This window comes from Didymosphaeria variabile, assembly GCF_027946475.1.
Source record: "Didymosphaeria variabile strain IMI 356815 chromosome Unknown scaffold_6, whole genome shotgun sequence".
NCBI lineage: Eukaryota > Fungi > Ascomycota > Dothideomycetes > Pleosporales > Didymosphaeriaceae > Didymosphaeria > Didymosphaeria variabile.
In genome coordinates, this window is record NW_026611625.1 from 3,639,504 (window position 1) to 3,656,754 (window position 17,251).

General features: G+C 55.2%; 7 protein-coding genes across 7 annotated transcripts; 4 read left to right on the forward strand and 3 right to left on the reverse strand.

Annotated features, from left to right (window-relative positions):
- Nucleotides 1-1,214: 1,214 nt before the first annotated feature.
- Nucleotides 1,215-1,973, forward strand: N0V89_009099 (uncharacterized protein; the record flags this gene model as incomplete). The annotated part of the gene is made up of 1 exon (XM_056217852.1): nt 1,215-1,973. One exon carries the CDS (start codon nt 1,215-1,217, stop codon nt 1,971-1,973), a length of 759 nt encoding a protein of 252 aa, XP_056069408.1.
- Nucleotides 1,974-2,209: 236 nt separating this feature from the next.
- DEG1 (pseudouridine synthase deg1) lies at nt 2,210-4,165 on the reverse strand (the record flags this gene model as incomplete). Its single annotated transcript, XM_056217853.1, has 1 exon — nt 2,210-4,165. One exon carries the CDS (start codon nt 4,163-4,165, stop codon nt 2,210-2,212), a length of 1,956 nt encoding a protein of 651 aa, XP_056069409.1.
- A 774-nt stretch (nt 4,166-4,939) lies between these two features.
- On the reverse strand, nt 4,940-6,391 carry N0V89_009101 (uncharacterized protein; the record flags this gene model as incomplete). Its single annotated transcript, XM_056217854.1, has 1 exon — nt 4,940-6,391. The coding sequence occupies one exon, from the start codon at nt 6,389-6,391 to the stop codon at nt 4,940-4,942; it is 1,452 nt and encodes a 483-aa protein (XP_056069410.1).
- A 1,736-nt stretch (nt 6,392-8,127) lies between these two features.
- Nucleotides 8,128-12,087, forward strand: N0V89_009102 (uncharacterized protein; the record flags this gene model as incomplete). The annotated part of the gene is made up of 1 exon (XM_056217855.1): nt 8,128-12,087. The coding sequence occupies one exon, from the start codon at nt 8,128-8,130 to the stop codon at nt 12,085-12,087; it is 3,960 nt and encodes a 1,319-aa protein (XP_056069411.1).
- Nucleotides 12,088-13,186: 1,099 nt separating this feature from the next.
- N0V89_009103 (uncharacterized protein) lies at nt 13,187-13,614 on the forward strand (the record flags this gene model as incomplete). The annotated part of the gene is made up of 2 exons (XM_056217856.1): nt 13,187-13,194; nt 13,275-13,614. The coding sequence occupies 2 exons, from the start codon at nt 13,187-13,189 to the stop codon at nt 13,612-13,614; spliced, it is 348 nt and encodes a 115-aa protein (XP_056069412.1).
- A 951-nt stretch (nt 13,615-14,565) lies between these two features.
- Nucleotides 14,566-16,161, forward strand: N0V89_009104 (uncharacterized protein; the record flags this gene model as incomplete). Its single annotated transcript, XM_056217857.1, has 2 exons — nt 14,566-14,573; nt 14,808-16,161. The coding sequence occupies 2 exons, from the start codon at nt 14,566-14,568 to the stop codon at nt 16,159-16,161; spliced, it is 1,362 nt and encodes a 453-aa protein (XP_056069413.1).
- Nucleotides 16,162-16,220: 59 nt separating this feature from the next.
- Nucleotides 16,221-17,068, reverse strand: N0V89_009105 (uncharacterized protein; the record flags this gene model as incomplete). Its single annotated transcript, XM_056217858.1, has 2 exons — nt 16,221-16,879; nt 17,011-17,068. The coding sequence occupies 2 exons, from the start codon at nt 17,066-17,068 to the stop codon at nt 16,221-16,223; spliced, it is 717 nt and encodes a 238-aa protein (XP_056069414.1).
- Nucleotides 17,069-17,251: the final 183 nt, after the last annotated feature.

The following is a 17,251-nucleotide window of genomic DNA, read 5'->3' on the forward strand; positions in this document are numbered from 1 at the left end:
GAGGATAAGCAGGAGTTAATTGACATCATCGAGACGATTTATCGGGGCGCGAAGAAGGGGCGGGGTCTGGTGGTTAGTCCTAAGGATTATTCGACGAGGTATAGGTATTAGACGAGCTGGGGAAAGAGAGGAGGGGTTGGGGCGTTTGTCAATCTTGGGGTTATTGGGTATTATAGTTTGGGTAACGTGAGGAGGTACAGGTCATGGAGAGTTCGGTCGGCTTGAAGCGAGCTACAGGTTTACATCATTGCATAGACATAAACTTTCATTCTCAATCACGATCACGCGTGCCCCCGTCTCTTGTCCTTGGCTTTTCCACCCCCGGTATCTTCCCACAGACACCGCCTACTCCCCTTCCATACAAGCTCCAAAATTTCCCTCCTCGGTAACATCCTCGGAAACACAACCACCACGTCCTCCTCCCCCTTCACCACAACCGCAAGGTAAAACCTGACCTCAAACCCCTTGAACGCCTCATGTATGAAGATATCCTGGATGCTGGTCGTGGGAATGAAGCGCGTAGTAGGGGTGCGGAGGTATATGGAGGATGTGGTGCTCGTTTGGAGACCGAGGCCGCGGAGGACGGTGAGGGATTCTTCTATTGTGTGGAGTCAGATTTTGTGTGGTAAGATGGAGGGCGGGAGGAAGCGTACCAGTGTAGCCCCTGCGAAGGGCGAAGTAGAGCACGCATAGAGACGCGGGGACTAGGTACCTCCATGGTAGAGGCGAGACAAGCTGGAGGAGTTCGTCTGAGCGCGAGTCGTCGAGTGTCCATGCTGAGGCCAGAATGAACTTCTCATGACTGGTACACCATTTCGCCCATACTAGCAACGCTATGGCGCAGCCCAGCAGTATGCGCAGTGCAATGCCCGTGTAGAAGCTCAATTTGGCTGCGATTGTCTTCGCTTCCGGACGCGTAGAAACGGTGTAGGAAACGGTTGCTTGGGTGGGTTGTAGCGTGCGGAGCGTCTGCACAGGCGGCGCACTGAGCCGCTGCAGCGCTGCTATTATCGTAGCCATCCCGTCATGGCATTCGGTCGTAGCTCAAATCAAGCTTGCGCGTGAAAGAGAGGTGGGATGGACTGACGCCGCGGTTCAGCCCTACGACGGGAAGAAGCGAGGGTCATAGCTCCCAAAAGTATCTCGTACTTGCGTGCTGCCTCTCCACCTCTACGCATGCAAACATACCCCTCCCACGCTCTCAACCCGCGATAATGCCTTCGCCTGCCCCCCATCCAGATCGCGCGGCGCTCGTTCCGCGCTCAAAATCCCAGTCCCCCGCACGGAAAGATGACGCGCCCGCCAAAGATTCGTCTCGCGCTCGTTCTCGCTCCCGCTCTCCCAGACGAAGTCCCCCGCGCAAACCTAAAAGCTACTCCGGCCTGAAATGGAAGAAACCAGATCGCTCGGATGCCGGGGATAGAGACGGCCGCGACCGCGACGACAGAAGAGGAGGCTACGACAGAGACGACCGCCGCCGTGACGACGGACACAACGACAGAGGGTTCAGGCGCGACGACCGCGAGCGCCGCGACAGACGTGACGACGACCGGCGGCGAGACTACCGCGACGATCGCGACCGCAGAGGTAAAGACCGCGACTCAGACCGCCGACGTGACCGTGACCGCGACCACTCCGACCGTCCTCCACGCTCCGACCGCGACCGCGACCGCGACTCCAAGCCCCCCCGAGAGAAGAAACCCGCCGCCGCCCCAGCTCCCATCGCATCAGGCGAGCCCATGATCATCGTCACGGTAAACGACCGCCTCGGCACCAAAGCGCAGATCCCCTGCATGGCGTCCGACCCCGTGAAGGTGTTCAAAGCGATGGTTGCGGCCAAGATAGGCCGGCCGGTGCATGAGATTATGCTCAAGAGGCAGGGGGAGAGGCCGTTCCATGATCAGTTGAGTTTGGCGGATTATGGGGTTAGTCATGGGGTGCAAATTGATTTGGAGTTGAATACGGGAGACTGATTAGGTTGGGGAAGGGAAGGGGAGGGAAAGGATCGAAGCGCGAGCGTATATGAAGTACGGAATCGGGGCAGATCTCTTCGCTGGGGTTGGATTATGGTTTTAGGCATCCAGAGTGCGAGGCGTACGCATCAGCGTCCGCCTTAACATCACAAAATGACACGCATGATACCCCTGACGCTACCTTGCACGCAACAACAACGTGAAGTGATTTCACACTGGGTATCATTTCCACTACTTCACTCGTCCGCATCCTCCTCTTTCGGCTTCCTCGCATTCGGATCCAACCCCTTCTTCCTCGCGTACCTTTCATTCACCACCTCCACCGGCTCCTGCCTCTCCCGCTCAAGCACAGGCATATAGTTCCCCTTCGCCCTCCCAACGTCCCCTCCATCGAACACCCTAGGACCCGCCTTAGGCATCCCATTCCCATCCCCACTGCCCTCCCTATCCAGCGTGCTCTCCCCTTGCCCCGCAACCGCATCAAGCAGCAGCGCAGACAACGTCTCATCAATCTTATTCCCGCGCCACAACTCCCACACGTCGTCCATGACGCCTCCTCGCCCCCACTTCCCGCGGCCCATGCTGCTCGGTCCGCCTCCAGCCTTAGCTTTCCCAAGCGACTTGGGCTCGATGCCCCCTTCGTCGCCGACGTATACCCACTGCAGACGGTCTTCGTAGCCGTGCTCGCGCTCCTCCGAGGACTGCACTTCGTGCTCGTAAGGGAAGATGCAGTCCCAGAGGACGAGCGGGGCGTCCGACGCCATCTCGTACTTCGGGCGCGTAGGATTTGCCACGATGTCAAGAAGGTGCGTGATCAGCTCTGGAGCCTCGAGGCGCTGGCCGATGAGGAAAAGAATCGCGACGATGGAGCGGACTTGGTGCCATAGGAAGGCCGAGCCATGTAGCACGAAGGCGTACATTTTGGGCTCCTGCCCTGAGGCAGGGTTCTGGATTGCGATGTGCGAGAGGAAGCTGGGGACGGAGAGGGGGGAGACTTCCTCGATGGAGGCGCGGAAGATGCGCCGGTTGAAGTTTGTGATTTGTTTGCTGGGGTCGATTTTGCAGAAGTTGCGGAAGTCATGGAGACCTTCGAGGTTTTTGCACGCTTGGCGCATGGCGGCGATGTCGAGCCAGCCTTCGCGCATGGGTGGGGAGGTGTTGGTCGTGTCGAGCAAGGGGGAGTAGACGCCCGAGGTGCCGGGGACCGGTGCGAAGCATGGGTTCGTGAAGAAGTATTTGTAGCGGCGCTCTTTGCAGGAGAAGCGGGCGGAGAAGTTAGGCGGGGGTTCGGGACACCAAGCGTAGATGCGGATGTCTGGTGGGAGGACGCGGTTGAGAAGTTGAATGTAGGCGAGCTCGTCTCTTCGGTCATCGAAGGGTTTCGTCGACTCTTCGTTCTCCACCGCCGCCGCTATTTCCATCTCTTGCATAGCATCTTCTGCAGCATCCTGTTCCAACGCAACCGCAGGCTTCGGCCGAGGTCGATTACTCCTGACCCTCACCCCAATGACCTGTCCAAAGGCGCTCACACCTCTGTCCGTCCTACCGCACTTGGAGTACTCGCACCCCTCCCAATTGACATCTGCCCCGTCTCTGTCCCATTTTTCAAATTGCTTCCTGTCTAACCTCTTGAATGTCTCCTCCTCTTTGTCATCCTTTGGCGTCGGGCTTATCAACCTCGTCTTCATCAGCGCTTTCCACAGCTCCTCTTCTATCGTAGGTAGCGGCGTCGTATTATTTGCATGATGCTCCAATCCATTATATTTCTGCCCCAGGTACGCAAACTTCAACGCTATAAGTCGCGTACTGTATCTCGACGCGTCGAAAGCCTTCGGTTGCTGCTTCGCGGGCTTGCGGTACGGTATCTGCGTGTCCGCATCTCCTGGCGACGGTATGGGAAAGTGTCTGAAGGTCGCAGCGTTCGGTTCGGCAAGTTTAGACGCGGAGACTTTATCATTTGGTATAATCTGTGACTCCAGCTCTTTTATGCGCGCGACGAGCTGCTCGTGTGTCCACTGCTCGTAGCCGGGGCTCATTGTGCTGCGGGCGCCAAGCTGGGTGCGGAGGATCTGCTCGCGACGGGGCACGCGCGAGAGCTTGTGGAAGCTGCGGCGGGTACAGAAAAGACGGTGCAGCTGGTGCTCGAACTCGGGGAAGGAGTGCACTGGGAGGTGGGGCACAATTCCCCTCATTATCTTTGTGGTGTATGCAATGACTGGGCTACTTTTTTCCTGCACACTTGCGTCAGGGTCCTGCCCTAGCTATTTCGAGCATGGCTGGATCGTCACCCGACGGGAAGGTACAGTGTGAGCGGGTGTCACCATCTCAAACATTCCACTTGGCATGAAACGCCTAACCTTGGCATGAACCTCCTCCAATATCATGCAGCCATGACCCCATTCATGCGAAGGTGTCCGGCGCAGTGTCACCTCATTTGCAATACAGCGCACTGACGACTTGAGCAGTAAAGGGCCGACTTTCAAGCCTGGCTGCATTCACACATCTAAAGCTATATCGAATACGTGAAGGTCGTGTATTAAATGAGATAAGAATTTACATGTGTATTCCCTCTTCGCATCTGGCTTGCTCCAACGGCTGATAGTAGTAGAGGCATTAGTGGCCTTTCGTCCATTCCTCCTTGAGCCTATTTGTCCAGTCATAGACATGGTACCCCACTGTTGGGTCGTGCTCTCCCTGCCTTCCTTCTCCTGTCGAGTCCTTGAGTAAGGGACTGGATCTGAGTTGGGGTTAAGCTTTGGGCTTCGGGATTACGTGCCCGTCTGTCCCCGCATTGGATCAATGCGATCTGGTTCAGTCTTCGGGTCTGTCTTCGAAGCGTAGCCATATATCTGAAATATATTGTTGCTGAGGTGTGGAAGCCGAACTGCGTCCCCATATTGTCTTCATTGTCCATTTAAATTTGGAGGGCGAATTTTTTGTCTTTAATCCTTTTCAACCGCTTTCTTTTATCCTTCCCGCTTCTCTGGCCGATCGAGTGGGCTTCGTGGGGACAGGGCACCCGATCGGGGGCTCAGAGCACCACCGTTCAGCCTCAGAGCACCGCCGTTCAGCATGGGCCCATCAGACGACCTCTTCATCTTGCCCTCCGCCCAAGCGGTGATCTTTCCAAACGCCGGCTCGAAGTTGTTTGCCCAGAAGTGGCTCGCGCCGAGGGTGACGGCGGTCATGAGAATGATACCGAGAAGAATGCGTACGGTGCCGGGCTGACCGTACCGGTAGATTGTGTCGCGCCCGTTGGCTTTGTCCTCCTCGGTTGCCTTTTCGAGCTTGAACGGTTCCAGAGGCTGACCGGCAAAGACAAACCATGCGAGCACAGTGCGCATGAACGTGCCGTGTAGCAGGTAGATGGGGAAGCTGAGCTTGCCGAGCCATCGGAGCGGTTTGACGGAGAGTGCGCGACGCATTTGAGGGCTGACGAGTATGGCGATGCAGAGTATCAGGGCGCCGGTGCTACCGCTAAGACGAGGGAACGAGAAGTGAAGCGAGCTGGGGAAGAGAATGCTGAGAATGTACTTCAGGTTCGCCGACCATGGTACCGAATCGGCGTTGCCGCCGGGGAAGGACATCATGAGCAGTGCGAGCAGGGCGAGCGCAGGTGATAGCACGGTCGATACAAGCGGGAGGGATGCCAGTTTCGCGGGCAGTGGAGAGACGCTGAACTCGGCCAAGAGTATACCTCCAATGACTGTGTAGCCAACCATAGGATCCCGCATGGCGTTGGACCAGCTCCAGGACCATAGCAAGCAGAGAGTGAGGGTGACGCTCCTCCAGACTGAAGTCAGTTGGACAGTCGCCATAAGAAGGAAAAATGCCATGATACTGCCCATAAGCAGATAGAGCAGCGCCCACTGAGGCTGGTCATATTGGTTGCCAGGGCCAAACCTCCACGTCGCCATCAGTGATTGAACCAGATCGACGAAAGCGCTACACAACCCCTCGGACGGTTGTGGAGTGTTGGTATACAGCCAGTAAGCGTCGCTGTTCCTAGCTAGCTCGTAGACTCCGGTCTGGCACAATGTCCAGGAAATGATGGTGGCAACAGTGGCCGGGAGGACGAGGCGGAAAGAGCGGCGGAAGGAGGCTGTTGAGAGGCCAAGCAGGGCAGATTCCGAGTCGCCATTGCGTGCTTGTTTGATAGGCTTCAAGGCGTTGACGAAACCCAGCAAGACGAAGAAGACGGCGACCCAGCTGTGTCCAGAAGCGATAAGGCGGAAGAAGGGTCGTTGGAAAAGCCATGGTGTCCGTGTCTCGCCTTCAACACAGCAAGGGTTGGTGAACTGTCTGCCAAAGCAGAGGGCAATGTGCGAGGATGCGACATAGAGGGCGGCGATGCCTCGCAGGCCGTCTGCCCAGGTGCTGTCTTGCATGATGCGGTCGTTGGGATCAGTGAGTAGCATCTTGTGAAGACCGAACTGTATGTCGGCCAAGATGTGCGTGCTTGGTCTACCACGACCCAGATTAGGTGTCCAGCGTCCGGCACTGGTATCAGCGAACGAGTGTAAAATATGTCGGACTCTTCTCGAAAAGGAGGAACCCATTGAAGAGAGGAGGGGACCCGGTTAAGACGGCGTTGAATCAAGCCTTGCCGCCGGTGAGCACGCGAGGTGCAAGGTAAGCAGCAGGAAAGAGTTCGCGGCCCTTGACGAGGCTGTTCCTGCCTCAGAGGGTAATCTTAAAGAAAGGAGCACCGAGCAGGGGCTGAGCGCGGGTGTGCCGCTGACTTATGCACGCTCAATATGGGATGGGGTCAGCAACCGCCCAGGATCGGGAGGCGAAGAGGGAATTTTAAAAGACGATGCCACTTCTCGATGGTGAAAAAGGGCAAATACGCGTCGCCAAAACAGTGGAGAACAAGGAGAAAGAACAAAGAACGGGGTCGGCAACGAGTGGGAGGAATGCAAGGCAAGGCTGATGGGAGGCGGCCACAAAACAAGGAAGCGTAGGTATTTCACGTAGATTTGGCCAGCAAGCCACGGACTCCAGTTGGCAGTCCCCTGATTCGCATTGAACCCCATGTCTACGGCTAGTGAGCTCCCGAGGTGTGGGTGGCGGTGGACGCGATCTTCAGCGCTGCGGAAATTTCACCAATGACGGCGGCCGTGGGCCAACCAGACAACGCGCCAGCCCTCGGCAGCGCGCGGGAAGGGGGGCTAAAATGACGAGTTGATCCTCTGGCGGCCATTCCTGGTGGGCAAATTCATGCCAAGGAATGAACGTATTTAGGCGCTTACCATCTGACGAGTGAAACGACGACTCTCGGGGTGATCCATGTAACTTGTTTGACGCAGATAAGGCGAGGGGCGTGCGCAGCATACCAGAGGTAAAAGGTAAATGGTGTCAGACGTCAACCCCATCCTCCTCCCTTTGCACCACCTCCCGCCGATACTGTCTGTCAGAGCCTATGCAGGTCTGATTCCCCATGGGCAGCTGCACGCTAAAGTGGCGTGTGCTAAGTGTTGTCGACCCAGCCAGAGAATCCCATCGGGCCCTGCACATGCTAATTTCAGATACGGCTGGATCTAGACCGCGCGGGTCTCCATCCCTTTATCCCTCACCCTCTCCTGCCCATGATCCTCACATCAAGACGGCTTCGGACCTGAGGCCAATCTCGCATCGAAATTCTTCACGTCGGGGGTTCTGAGGTTCCAAGGTTGGGAATTCCGCACGTGTTACGCGCTAACTGGCCAGGTTACTAAGCATGCGACGCTGCGCCTCCCTCAATGGATTAGGCAACAAGTAGGCCACAGTCCACAGCCTACAGCCGACTACAAAAGAGAGACACCCATCAGCTGTTCAGTTCCACAACTCGCAACTCTCAACCACTTTCTCGCCAACAATTGATACTGGTGCTTAGATCCGTTGACACCGAACAAGTGCCCACGTTGAAGCAGTTCCCAATTCTCCTGCTGTTGCGTGCTTCCTCTCCAGAACGATACGAGAGGCCGCCCAGCTAGGCTGTAGACAAGCTTAAATTGACTTCGAATCTCACTGCCCTTCCTTGATCGAGTACTGTGCAGTTGAACTCCGACGGTATCATCCTTTCACAGGTTCTTGCCCTTGTTGTGGTGACACTTTGACCGCCCTGTCTTTCTTACCCCGACTTTCCCCTTGCCTACATATTTACACCCTGACCATGGTCTTTGGCGGTATACCAAAGCCCGCTGCCGTTTGCGGTTTGTACTACACACATCCGTACCAGCATTCGAAACAAGGCTTATTCTCCAATGTCGTGGATGAGCGGGTGTATCTCCCCCAGGTTCAGCTGGAGGCGCACGCCACCATTCTCCAGACGACGTCCCGTGTCACACTGACTCAGACCTTCATCAATCCCTCACCGGCGAAAGCCATCCGTGAGGTCAAGTATGTCTTTCCGCTGTACGAAGGTGTCAGTGCGGTGGGATTCACCTGCCATGTTGCCGACCGTACTATCGTCGGTGAGGTCAAGGAGAAGAATGAGGCAAAGCAGGACTATACTGCAGCTGTTGAGCGAGGAGAAACCGCCGGTCTCTTTGAGCAGCTGGACGCAGCAGACACGTTCATGACCTCCATCGGCAACGTGCCACCTGGAGTACGAGTCGTCATTGAACTCACCTATCTTGGAGAGCTGAAGCATGACATGGAGGTAGACGGTATTCGGTTCACTATCCCAAACATCATCACACCTCGCTATGGCAGGATAGCACCAGGATCCGACGCCGCTCTGGCCCAACTTCATGGATACGGCCCCTCTCGCGGAGGTCCATCAGGCAGCATCTCAGTCACCGTCGATGCGGAGATGGCAGAGGGCTCATTCATTCAGAAAGTACTCTCCCCCAGCCATCCCATCTCAGTCTCGATGGGAACCACATCTATTGCACCGAACGATGACCCCAAGATGTCCAAAGCATACGCAACTCTCGGCATACAAAGCACGCATCTCGACACGGATTTCATCCTCCAGATTGTCGCGAAAGATACCGGCATCCCGAAGGCTATCCTCGAAACCCACCCCACAATTCCCAACCAGCGAGCCTTGATGGCCACTTTAGTCCCAAAGTTCGCCCTTCCGCGAGAAAATCCGGAGATTGTGTTCATTTGCGACCGCTCCGGATCCATGAGGGGTACCAGGATTGAGCTGGCCAAACAAGCTCTCCAGATCTTCCTCAAGTCGCTGCCTGTGGGCGCCATGTTCAACATTTGCTCGTTCGGCTCGACCTATTCATTCCTATGGCCACGAAGTGTAGCCTATAGCCAGCAGACGCTGGATGAAGCTGTCGAACACGTGACTACTCTTGAGGCCAACTACGGCGGGACGGTAATGCTGGAGCCGCTCAAAGCGACGATACAGCAACGCTATAGGGACGTTCCGCTAGAGGTTATGGTGCTCACTGATGGAGCCATCCAGAACCAGGATGCTCTGTTCGGGTACCTCAACGAACAGGTTCAGGACACTAATGCGCCGATCCGGGTGTACAGTCTAGGCGTCGGAACGGGGGTGTCGCACGCACTAATTGAAGGCATCGCAAGAGCAGGGAACGGGTTCTCGCAGACTGTTGGGGAGGGCGAGAAGATGGACAGTAAGGTTGTGAGGATGCTCAAGGGAGCTTTGTCTCCGCATGTCAATGACTACACGCTTGAGGTGAAGTATGCTGGTAGTATGGAGAGTCTCGAGGAAGACGATGACTTTGAGATTGTGGAGCGTGTCGCAGATAGCCTAACGGTCAAGCTCGATTTGAACGAAAAAGAGGATCCACCTAAAGTTGTAAGTCAACACCTCAACGAACCCCACCTTCCATACCTAACGAACTTTCTACAGACTAAACCAATCTCACTATTCGACCCTTCCGCCGATCCCGACAAAGCCGAATCATCTGCCTCGCGCTTCGCACACCTTCCAGATGTCCCAACTCCCAAGATCATCCAATCGCCTCAAAGGATCCCTCCCCTCTTCGCCTTCAACAGAACAACCGTCTACCTCCTCCTCGGTCCAGACGCCCCACGCCAGACACCCCATTCCGTCATCCTTCGCGGGACCAGCGCCCACGGACCCCTAGAGCTCGAATTCCCCGTACAAGTTCTAGAGAAGACTGGAACGACGATCCACCAGCTCGCCGCCAAGAAAGCCACGTACGAGCTCGAACAAGGAAGAGGCTGGCTCTCAGAGGCCAAGGACGAATCCAAGACGTTGCTAAAGGAGCGCTACGAGGGCAGGTTCAGCAGCATGGTGGAGCGCGAGGCTGTGAGGTTAGGTGTGCAGTTCCAGGTCAGTGGGAAGTGGTGCTCGTTTGTAGCTGTAGAGAAAGAGAAAGAGACAGATAGGAAGAACGAGGATGAAAAGATGCAGGGAGAATGGGAGTATCTCGAAGACGAGACCGCTTCAGAACCTCCTGCAAGGAGCGGTGGACTGCATGGGCCCCCGGGCAACAACTCGCCTTTCGGAAGTTCTACGAACGAGGCTGTACAAGGCGCGTCAGTAATTCTCTTTGGTACGGGTAGGACTTCGGATTCTTCTATCCCGGTACCCCAAGGCATGGGTCACAGGCCCGGTAATGCGAGTACACGTAGGGGACCCTTTGGGTCCCCAATGGGATCATTCATGTCCAGATCTCCTTCCAGAGCTCTGCCTCCGGGTGGGCCTCCGAGGAACAGCTTGTTTGGTTCAAGCCCGAATACGTCTGCTTCTGCTTTTGGCTCAAATGCCGATGCGTCATCTAAACTCTTTGACCCTTCCTCCACGAAGCTTGCGGTCGGTAGTCTTTCTAGCCCCGGTAACCAAGCCCGTTCTCGCGGGTTCGGTCAGAACTCCGCAGGCGGTAGCTTGTTTGGACAGGTGCCCCAAACCTCCAGTGATAGTCTAGCTGGAGGACTGTTTGGACAGCAGAAAGGCAGTGGCTTATTTGGCGCAGTGTCTAGCTCATCCAGCAGCAAAGGCGGAGGTCTTTTCGAAGGACTGCAGCAGAGTCAGAATCAACGTGTAGATCTTTTCGGGCAGCAGAATCATCAACAGCAAAGTGGAGGTCTTTTCGGGCAGCAGCAGGGACCCCTCTTTGACTCACAACATTCTGGGGGTTCCTTCGGGCAGCAGCATCAGCAACAGAATATGGCGAGGGAACAGCAGATGGCTCGGCAACAGCAGATGGCGCGGCAACAGCAGATGGTGCAGCAACAGCAGATGGTGCAGCAACAACAAGGAAGCCTATTCGGCCAAGCGAACGCTGCCAAGCAACCTCTCTCTTCGATCCAGAAAAACCTTGATCAACCCCAGGGAAACCACGCACTGCAGGACTATCAAATGCAAATGATGCTTCTCGAGCAGCAGAACAAGAAACGTCTGCTGATGGCCAGGAAAGAGGAAGATGAGAGCCAGACCAAGGCAAACCCATTTGGTAGCGTTGATAGGAGCATTGCTCCTGGAGGTTTCGGTGCGGCCTCGTCAGCTGGACCTTTCGGTAATACCAACACCAGTGCTCCCTTCGGTGCAAATACCACCGCTGAACCCTTCGGAGCCCCCTCAGTTGATGGACCTCCCTCATTCGATAACCTCGGCTTGGGATTCGACGAACCGATGGCTCTGGAGAACTTTGATTTCGACTCCTTTCTTAACGTAGGCGACGAAGGGAATACCTTTGATGATACCTGCTCATTTAGTTTCGCTGACGGGGTTTCCATTCCACCTCCCGCAAACGCTGCGGTGGAGAAAAGCACCATCCCACCTCCCAAAACCGACGACGAAACTCTCGCCCTTCTGATCTCACTCCAAACCTTCGAAGGAGCGTGGCAATACGGCCCGTCTTTTTTCCTCGCGCTCAAACGTACGGAAGCTACTGTCGATGATGCCAGGACTGTCTTCAACGACGTCTCTCTAGCTACAGCCGGGAACCAAGGGGAGAAGGTGGACGTCAGTAAGGCAGAGTGGGCGACTGCGCTGGCGATCGTGTACTGCGAACAGGAATTGGCGAGTCTGCAGGGAAGTTGGGAGTTGATCGTGGATAAGGCGAAAGGCTGGCTAGGGGAGAGAGTAGGGCAGGACAGGGTGGAGGAACTACTGCGTAGGGTGGAAAGGTTTTACAGAGAAGAGAATGGTGATGGGTCGAAGGCGAGGTTTGGGAAGTAATAGTAAAGCGGTGCAGTTGGGGAGGGCGATGGGATTGTTCTGCCGCGGGACATAGGTAGTTTTAAGATGTTGTGCTAGAATGGATCCAGTATCGACATCGGGATCGTTTGAGGTTTCCGAGAGCGAATTGCAGGTAGTAAAGTATAGATTTTTGAGCAGCAGCAAAAGTGCAATGACCCAGTGCCCAGGTGTATGATCGTGCACGTGGCCCGGGCCTGGTTCTCAAGAATGCTTTGGCGCCTCAAGCTACGAAGGAGCTCGTATTTCGTATGTCACCACCCTCGCTGGTCGTAAGGTAGCCAATGGCAACCCATTAAATACGAGCTCCTTCGTTCTCTAGGACGACACATTGGCCGCTTAATGAACGCATTGAATCCAGAAAATTCGATGAGTTCGCGATGGGGAGACATTTCCTAAACGAGATTTGAGGTGTTGCTGTGGGCCCGGCAAATAGATGAAGTTCGTAAGCGGGCCCGCGTTTCAAACAGACGCGACAACGTTTTCCGCCATTGGGAAGATTAGAGGTCGCGCTACAGTTCTGTCCGTTGCTTGATCGTCATTGACGTTGGCAAACATACGCGGGTCTTGTTCTGACCGTATATAGTTGCCAAGTAACGGCAGTATGGCGCTCATCATCTTCACGTTTCTTCGCATACGGATAGCTGCTGGTCAACTTCCCAGGTTATCTTCCATTCGTTGTTCGAGTCATTCATTTGCACCATTCTCTCGTTGAACCAGCTACTCTTACCATCAACAAATCGTCAAGATGAAGTCTTTCGCCCTTGCACTTTCCGCTACTGCGCTGGCCAACGCCGCTGCTATCCGTCGCCAGAACGACTACGGCTACCAATTCTCGAACGCACTTTCCACCGGTCCTGTCGCAGACAACTCCTTCATCCGCGAAGCAAACACTACCCTGATCCTGCCTGAGACAAACAGCCCCCAGACCGGTAACCTTGCGCTCTGGCCTGGCATGGGCACCAGCGGAGGCGACCTGATCCAAGGTCTTGCCATCTCGGTGTCTGACGGTAGCGCCGGCTGCGAGAAGTCATCTGGAAAGTGGTGCATTGTCGCCAGCACGCTTGAGGACACCCAGCAGATGGGCAAGTACGTCACTGCTTCGCCGGGCTCGTCCGTAACCTTCCACTGTATGCCTACTCTTCTCTTTTCAAAACTTCAAAATCTAGAGCATCACAATTCCCGACTGACTCATTCACAGACAAATACAACGACGACACCGCAAAGTACGACCAAACCGTATCCCTTGACGGTACCGTTGTCTCTGAAATCTCCACCGACAGCGGAAAGGCCCAGGGCTTTGGTACGGCTGTCGAGTGCCAGCAGGCTGCCTGCGGCACGGTGCCGGCGCACAAGTACGTCGACACGACGCTCATCATGGATGTGGCCGATGCAGACTATGACCAGACTAAGGGTACGACTGGCGCGACTGGCGACATGGTTACTGCGGATGGAGGCAAGACTTGGACTATTGAGACTATCAGCATTGAGTCGCACACCTACACTTAGGATTGTTCGCGAGGATGTTGGATGGGCAATGGATGCCTTGTATATACTTCTTACTACTTCATTTTTATATTTGATAGCTGAGTTCAATGGTCTCCGAGGTCTAAAACAACCCCGCTTTCACGTGAGCCAGGCAATGTCCAAAATCTATTTCGCAGTCACATTGGCTTCCAATTTTCTTGAAGTATTTGAGTGTCTCTGAGTATAGGCCGCCCGTCGTGTCGACCAGCTAGTTGATAGCTGAGGTGAAGCGATTCTGCTATTGCAGCAGGTCGCTTTTGGTGCGGAGTAGTCGTGCGCCACCAAGCAGCAACACGTTGAGCCGAGGCAATGCTCGATCACCAAGTGAACGTCGTCCCCGGCCCAAAGATCTATCGTACTCTACTCGTGCGACTCAGATCAAGTCTTACATGTCTCTTCGTAATTGACTACTCACTCGACAATTTGGCAAACAACCTTACCTCACAACATGCCGCACCAGCCCCTCCGCCCTTCCTCATCAACAACCGGCTTTTTCCAAGCCCTCCCGGTTCTCCGCCCCAATATACATCACCAGAATCATTACATTCAAGAGACGGCGTTAACCGTCAAGCGAATTCCGCCACAGAAGCCTCAGACGACAAGATCCTCAGCCGAATCCTCAACCTCTACCTCCCACCCAACACCACAAAGGTAACGCAGCACGCCCACCGCATCGCCCGGCTATCTCTGCACCCTGATGTCCTAGCCCACGCCACAGACGCAGAAACAAACCACCCCGTCCTCCGCCCTCTGACGACGTTCGGAAGTGAAAACAATACCGATCCCCTCTGGACCACTGCAGGATGGCGCAAGTTGAAAGAGATTGGTTGCAAAGAGGGTATCGTGGCTGTGGCGTATGATACGTCGAACGCAGACTTCAATCGACGCGTGCATCAGTTTGTCAATGTGTATCTTTGGACGCCGACGGGGACGATGACGGGGTGTCCGCAGAGTATGACGGATGGAGCGGCGGCGTTGATGAGGGGGCATTTGGGCGATCTGGATGGGGATCAGCCGGGGAGGGGGGAGGTTTTCGCTGAGGTGTGGAGAAGGCTGACGAGTCGGGATGAGAAGATTGCGTGGACGAGTGGGCAGGTAAGACCTTATCGAGGCTTTGTTGGATAGCATACTAAGGCTATCACCAAACAGTGGATGACTGAAAGAACCGGAGGTAGTGATGTCTCTGGCACGGAAACAGTGGCCACGCGGTTGACGCCCCAGGATATCGAACGAGAACTTGGAGACAATGGAGGAAGTAACGCAGACGCTGTGGGTATGCCGCTAGGCCCATGGAAGATCGACGGTTTCAAATGGTTCAGCAGCGCCACTGATTCAGAGATGAGTGTGCTGCTCGCACGCACTGCTAAAGGTGGCCTCTCGGCGTTCTACATGCCTATGCGTCGACTCGTAGGGAACAGAGACACAAGGAACGACGCTATTTATGGAGATGTGACGCCTTCCACTGAGCTCAACGGCGTCCGCATACAGCGCTTAAAGAATAAGCTTGGTACCAAGTCTCTTCCAACAGCCGAACTCGAGCTCAAAGGTGCTCGCGCCTGGCTCATCGGTACCGAAGGACAAGGCGTAAAAGAAATATCCGCTATCCTGAACATCACCCGTCTACATACTGCAGTGAGCAGTGCAGCAAACTGGGCACGCGGTCTCGCTATCTCCCGTGCCTATAGCAAAGTCCGGAAAGTCCGCGGTGGTCTACTACAGGACAACCCTGCACATCTACGGTGGATGGCAGATGAGACGGTCAAATACTGGGCCAGCACGCACTTTGCCTTCCTGGGTGTCGCATTACAAGGTGCGTTGGAGCAGGGCTGGGAGGCTGCGGTACGTAACACGGGGGCCTCACAGCTCATACCGCAAGACAAGGCACAGACTGCAGATCTGCTACGTCTCTTACTTCCAGTCATGAAGGCCCAGGTCAGCGTCGCATCAGTGCATGGACTGAGAAACTGCATGGAGTGTCTGGGTGGCGTCGGGTATTGCGAAAACAACGAAGATGGCGGACTGATGAACGTGGCCAAAGTTTATCGCGATCAGCTTGTCAATCCCATATGGGAGGGTACTATTAGCGTCATGGCGGAAGACTGTGTGCGGGTTATACTCGATAAGCGACTTGGGGATAGTGACGTGTTGGCGAATGTCTTTGCACCTTGGGTCCGACACGTACTGGAAGTCGTCGGTGCAGAATTGCAAATGGAAGCGGAGTTTATCGAGGAGAGACTCCAACGTTTGCTCGACGTGGCCCGCGGAGCCACAAAGGAAGAATTGCTCTACAATGGAAGAGATGTCCTCAAATCGATTGAGACCATTACGAGCGGCTTGGTCTTGCTATACGACGCAACGACAAGTCCCGACCCTATTGCCTTAAAAGCTGCCCAACGCTACATCCGCTCAAAGTCACCCAACGTTACGACGCAGATCTCAAGGGACGGCTTGGAGGGTGCGGTAGCAGATGACAAGAGCATTTTTCTGGGTTCATCCAACCTACAACCCAGCGTCTCGTCAAAACTATGAATTTCCCTCTTCAACGCCTCATTATCCAACTTTCACAACACCGAGGCCCTCCCACCCACCTACCCCTCATCCTCTCTCTTCACCCTCTTAATCGGCGCAGCCTTCCTCGCCGCCTCCACCGCATACGTCCACCTCCTCGCATTCTCCCCATCCACGAACCGCCTCACATGCCCCGGAACTTCTCCCACCCTATTATACGGCCCGCCCACCGGCTCCTCCAGCCTCTCATACATCGGAATCACGCCCGTCCACACCTCAGCCAGCACATCCTCTCTCCTCCTATCCTTCCTCTCGTCCTCCGGCCCGCCTTCCCTCACCTTCCCGCTCGCGCTCTCGATTCTAAATTTGAGAATCCGCGTAGATGCCATCTCGGCATTGTCGGGCGGCACGCGGGTGTGCTCATAGCGCGCCGGAACGACGGAGTTAGTAACGAGCTGCATAGCCCAGAGTTTCTCGCTCTCGTCGTCGACAACAGTGCCGTGTCCGTGCAGGATAGCAGAGCGGTAGTTGTAGTTGTGCGTGTTAGGCGTTAATGTAAGGACGAAGCCGTCAAGTTTGGTGGCTGCGACGCAGAGCGGGATGCCTGGTGGGGACGCGGCGAGGTTCATGAGGCGGCTGGAGACGTAGCCGTGGAGGTAGCAGTGAGGCTGCTGGTCGCTGGGGTAGTGTCCGATTTGGCCGATCATGGGGAGGACGACTGGGACTGGGATGGATGGGTCTGGGACGAAGGAGACGTGGAGCACGGGGTGGTGTTGACAATGGAGTGGATGGTGGCGACATCGTATGTTGCTGGCGGATGGTGTCAGTCATATGACTAGATGCTTGATCTTGAGCAATGAGCTTGTGTACCTTGATGTTTGTAGCGGTTCACGGTGTTGGATGTCTCTTTGGGGTATGTTTCTGCCATGGTGCTGTTGGTTCAATGGTGTTTATGTCGGACGCACCAGGAGCGACTGCGGTGCATATAAGCATTATGCCGTTGCCGTCTATCTCCGTGCCCATCCATCAAAATGAACAGATGCGCTTCAAAGTGTGGTAACGGTCATGATAGGCGCTTTGGAGTACAGTAGCTGGCGCATGGCTATGCTGA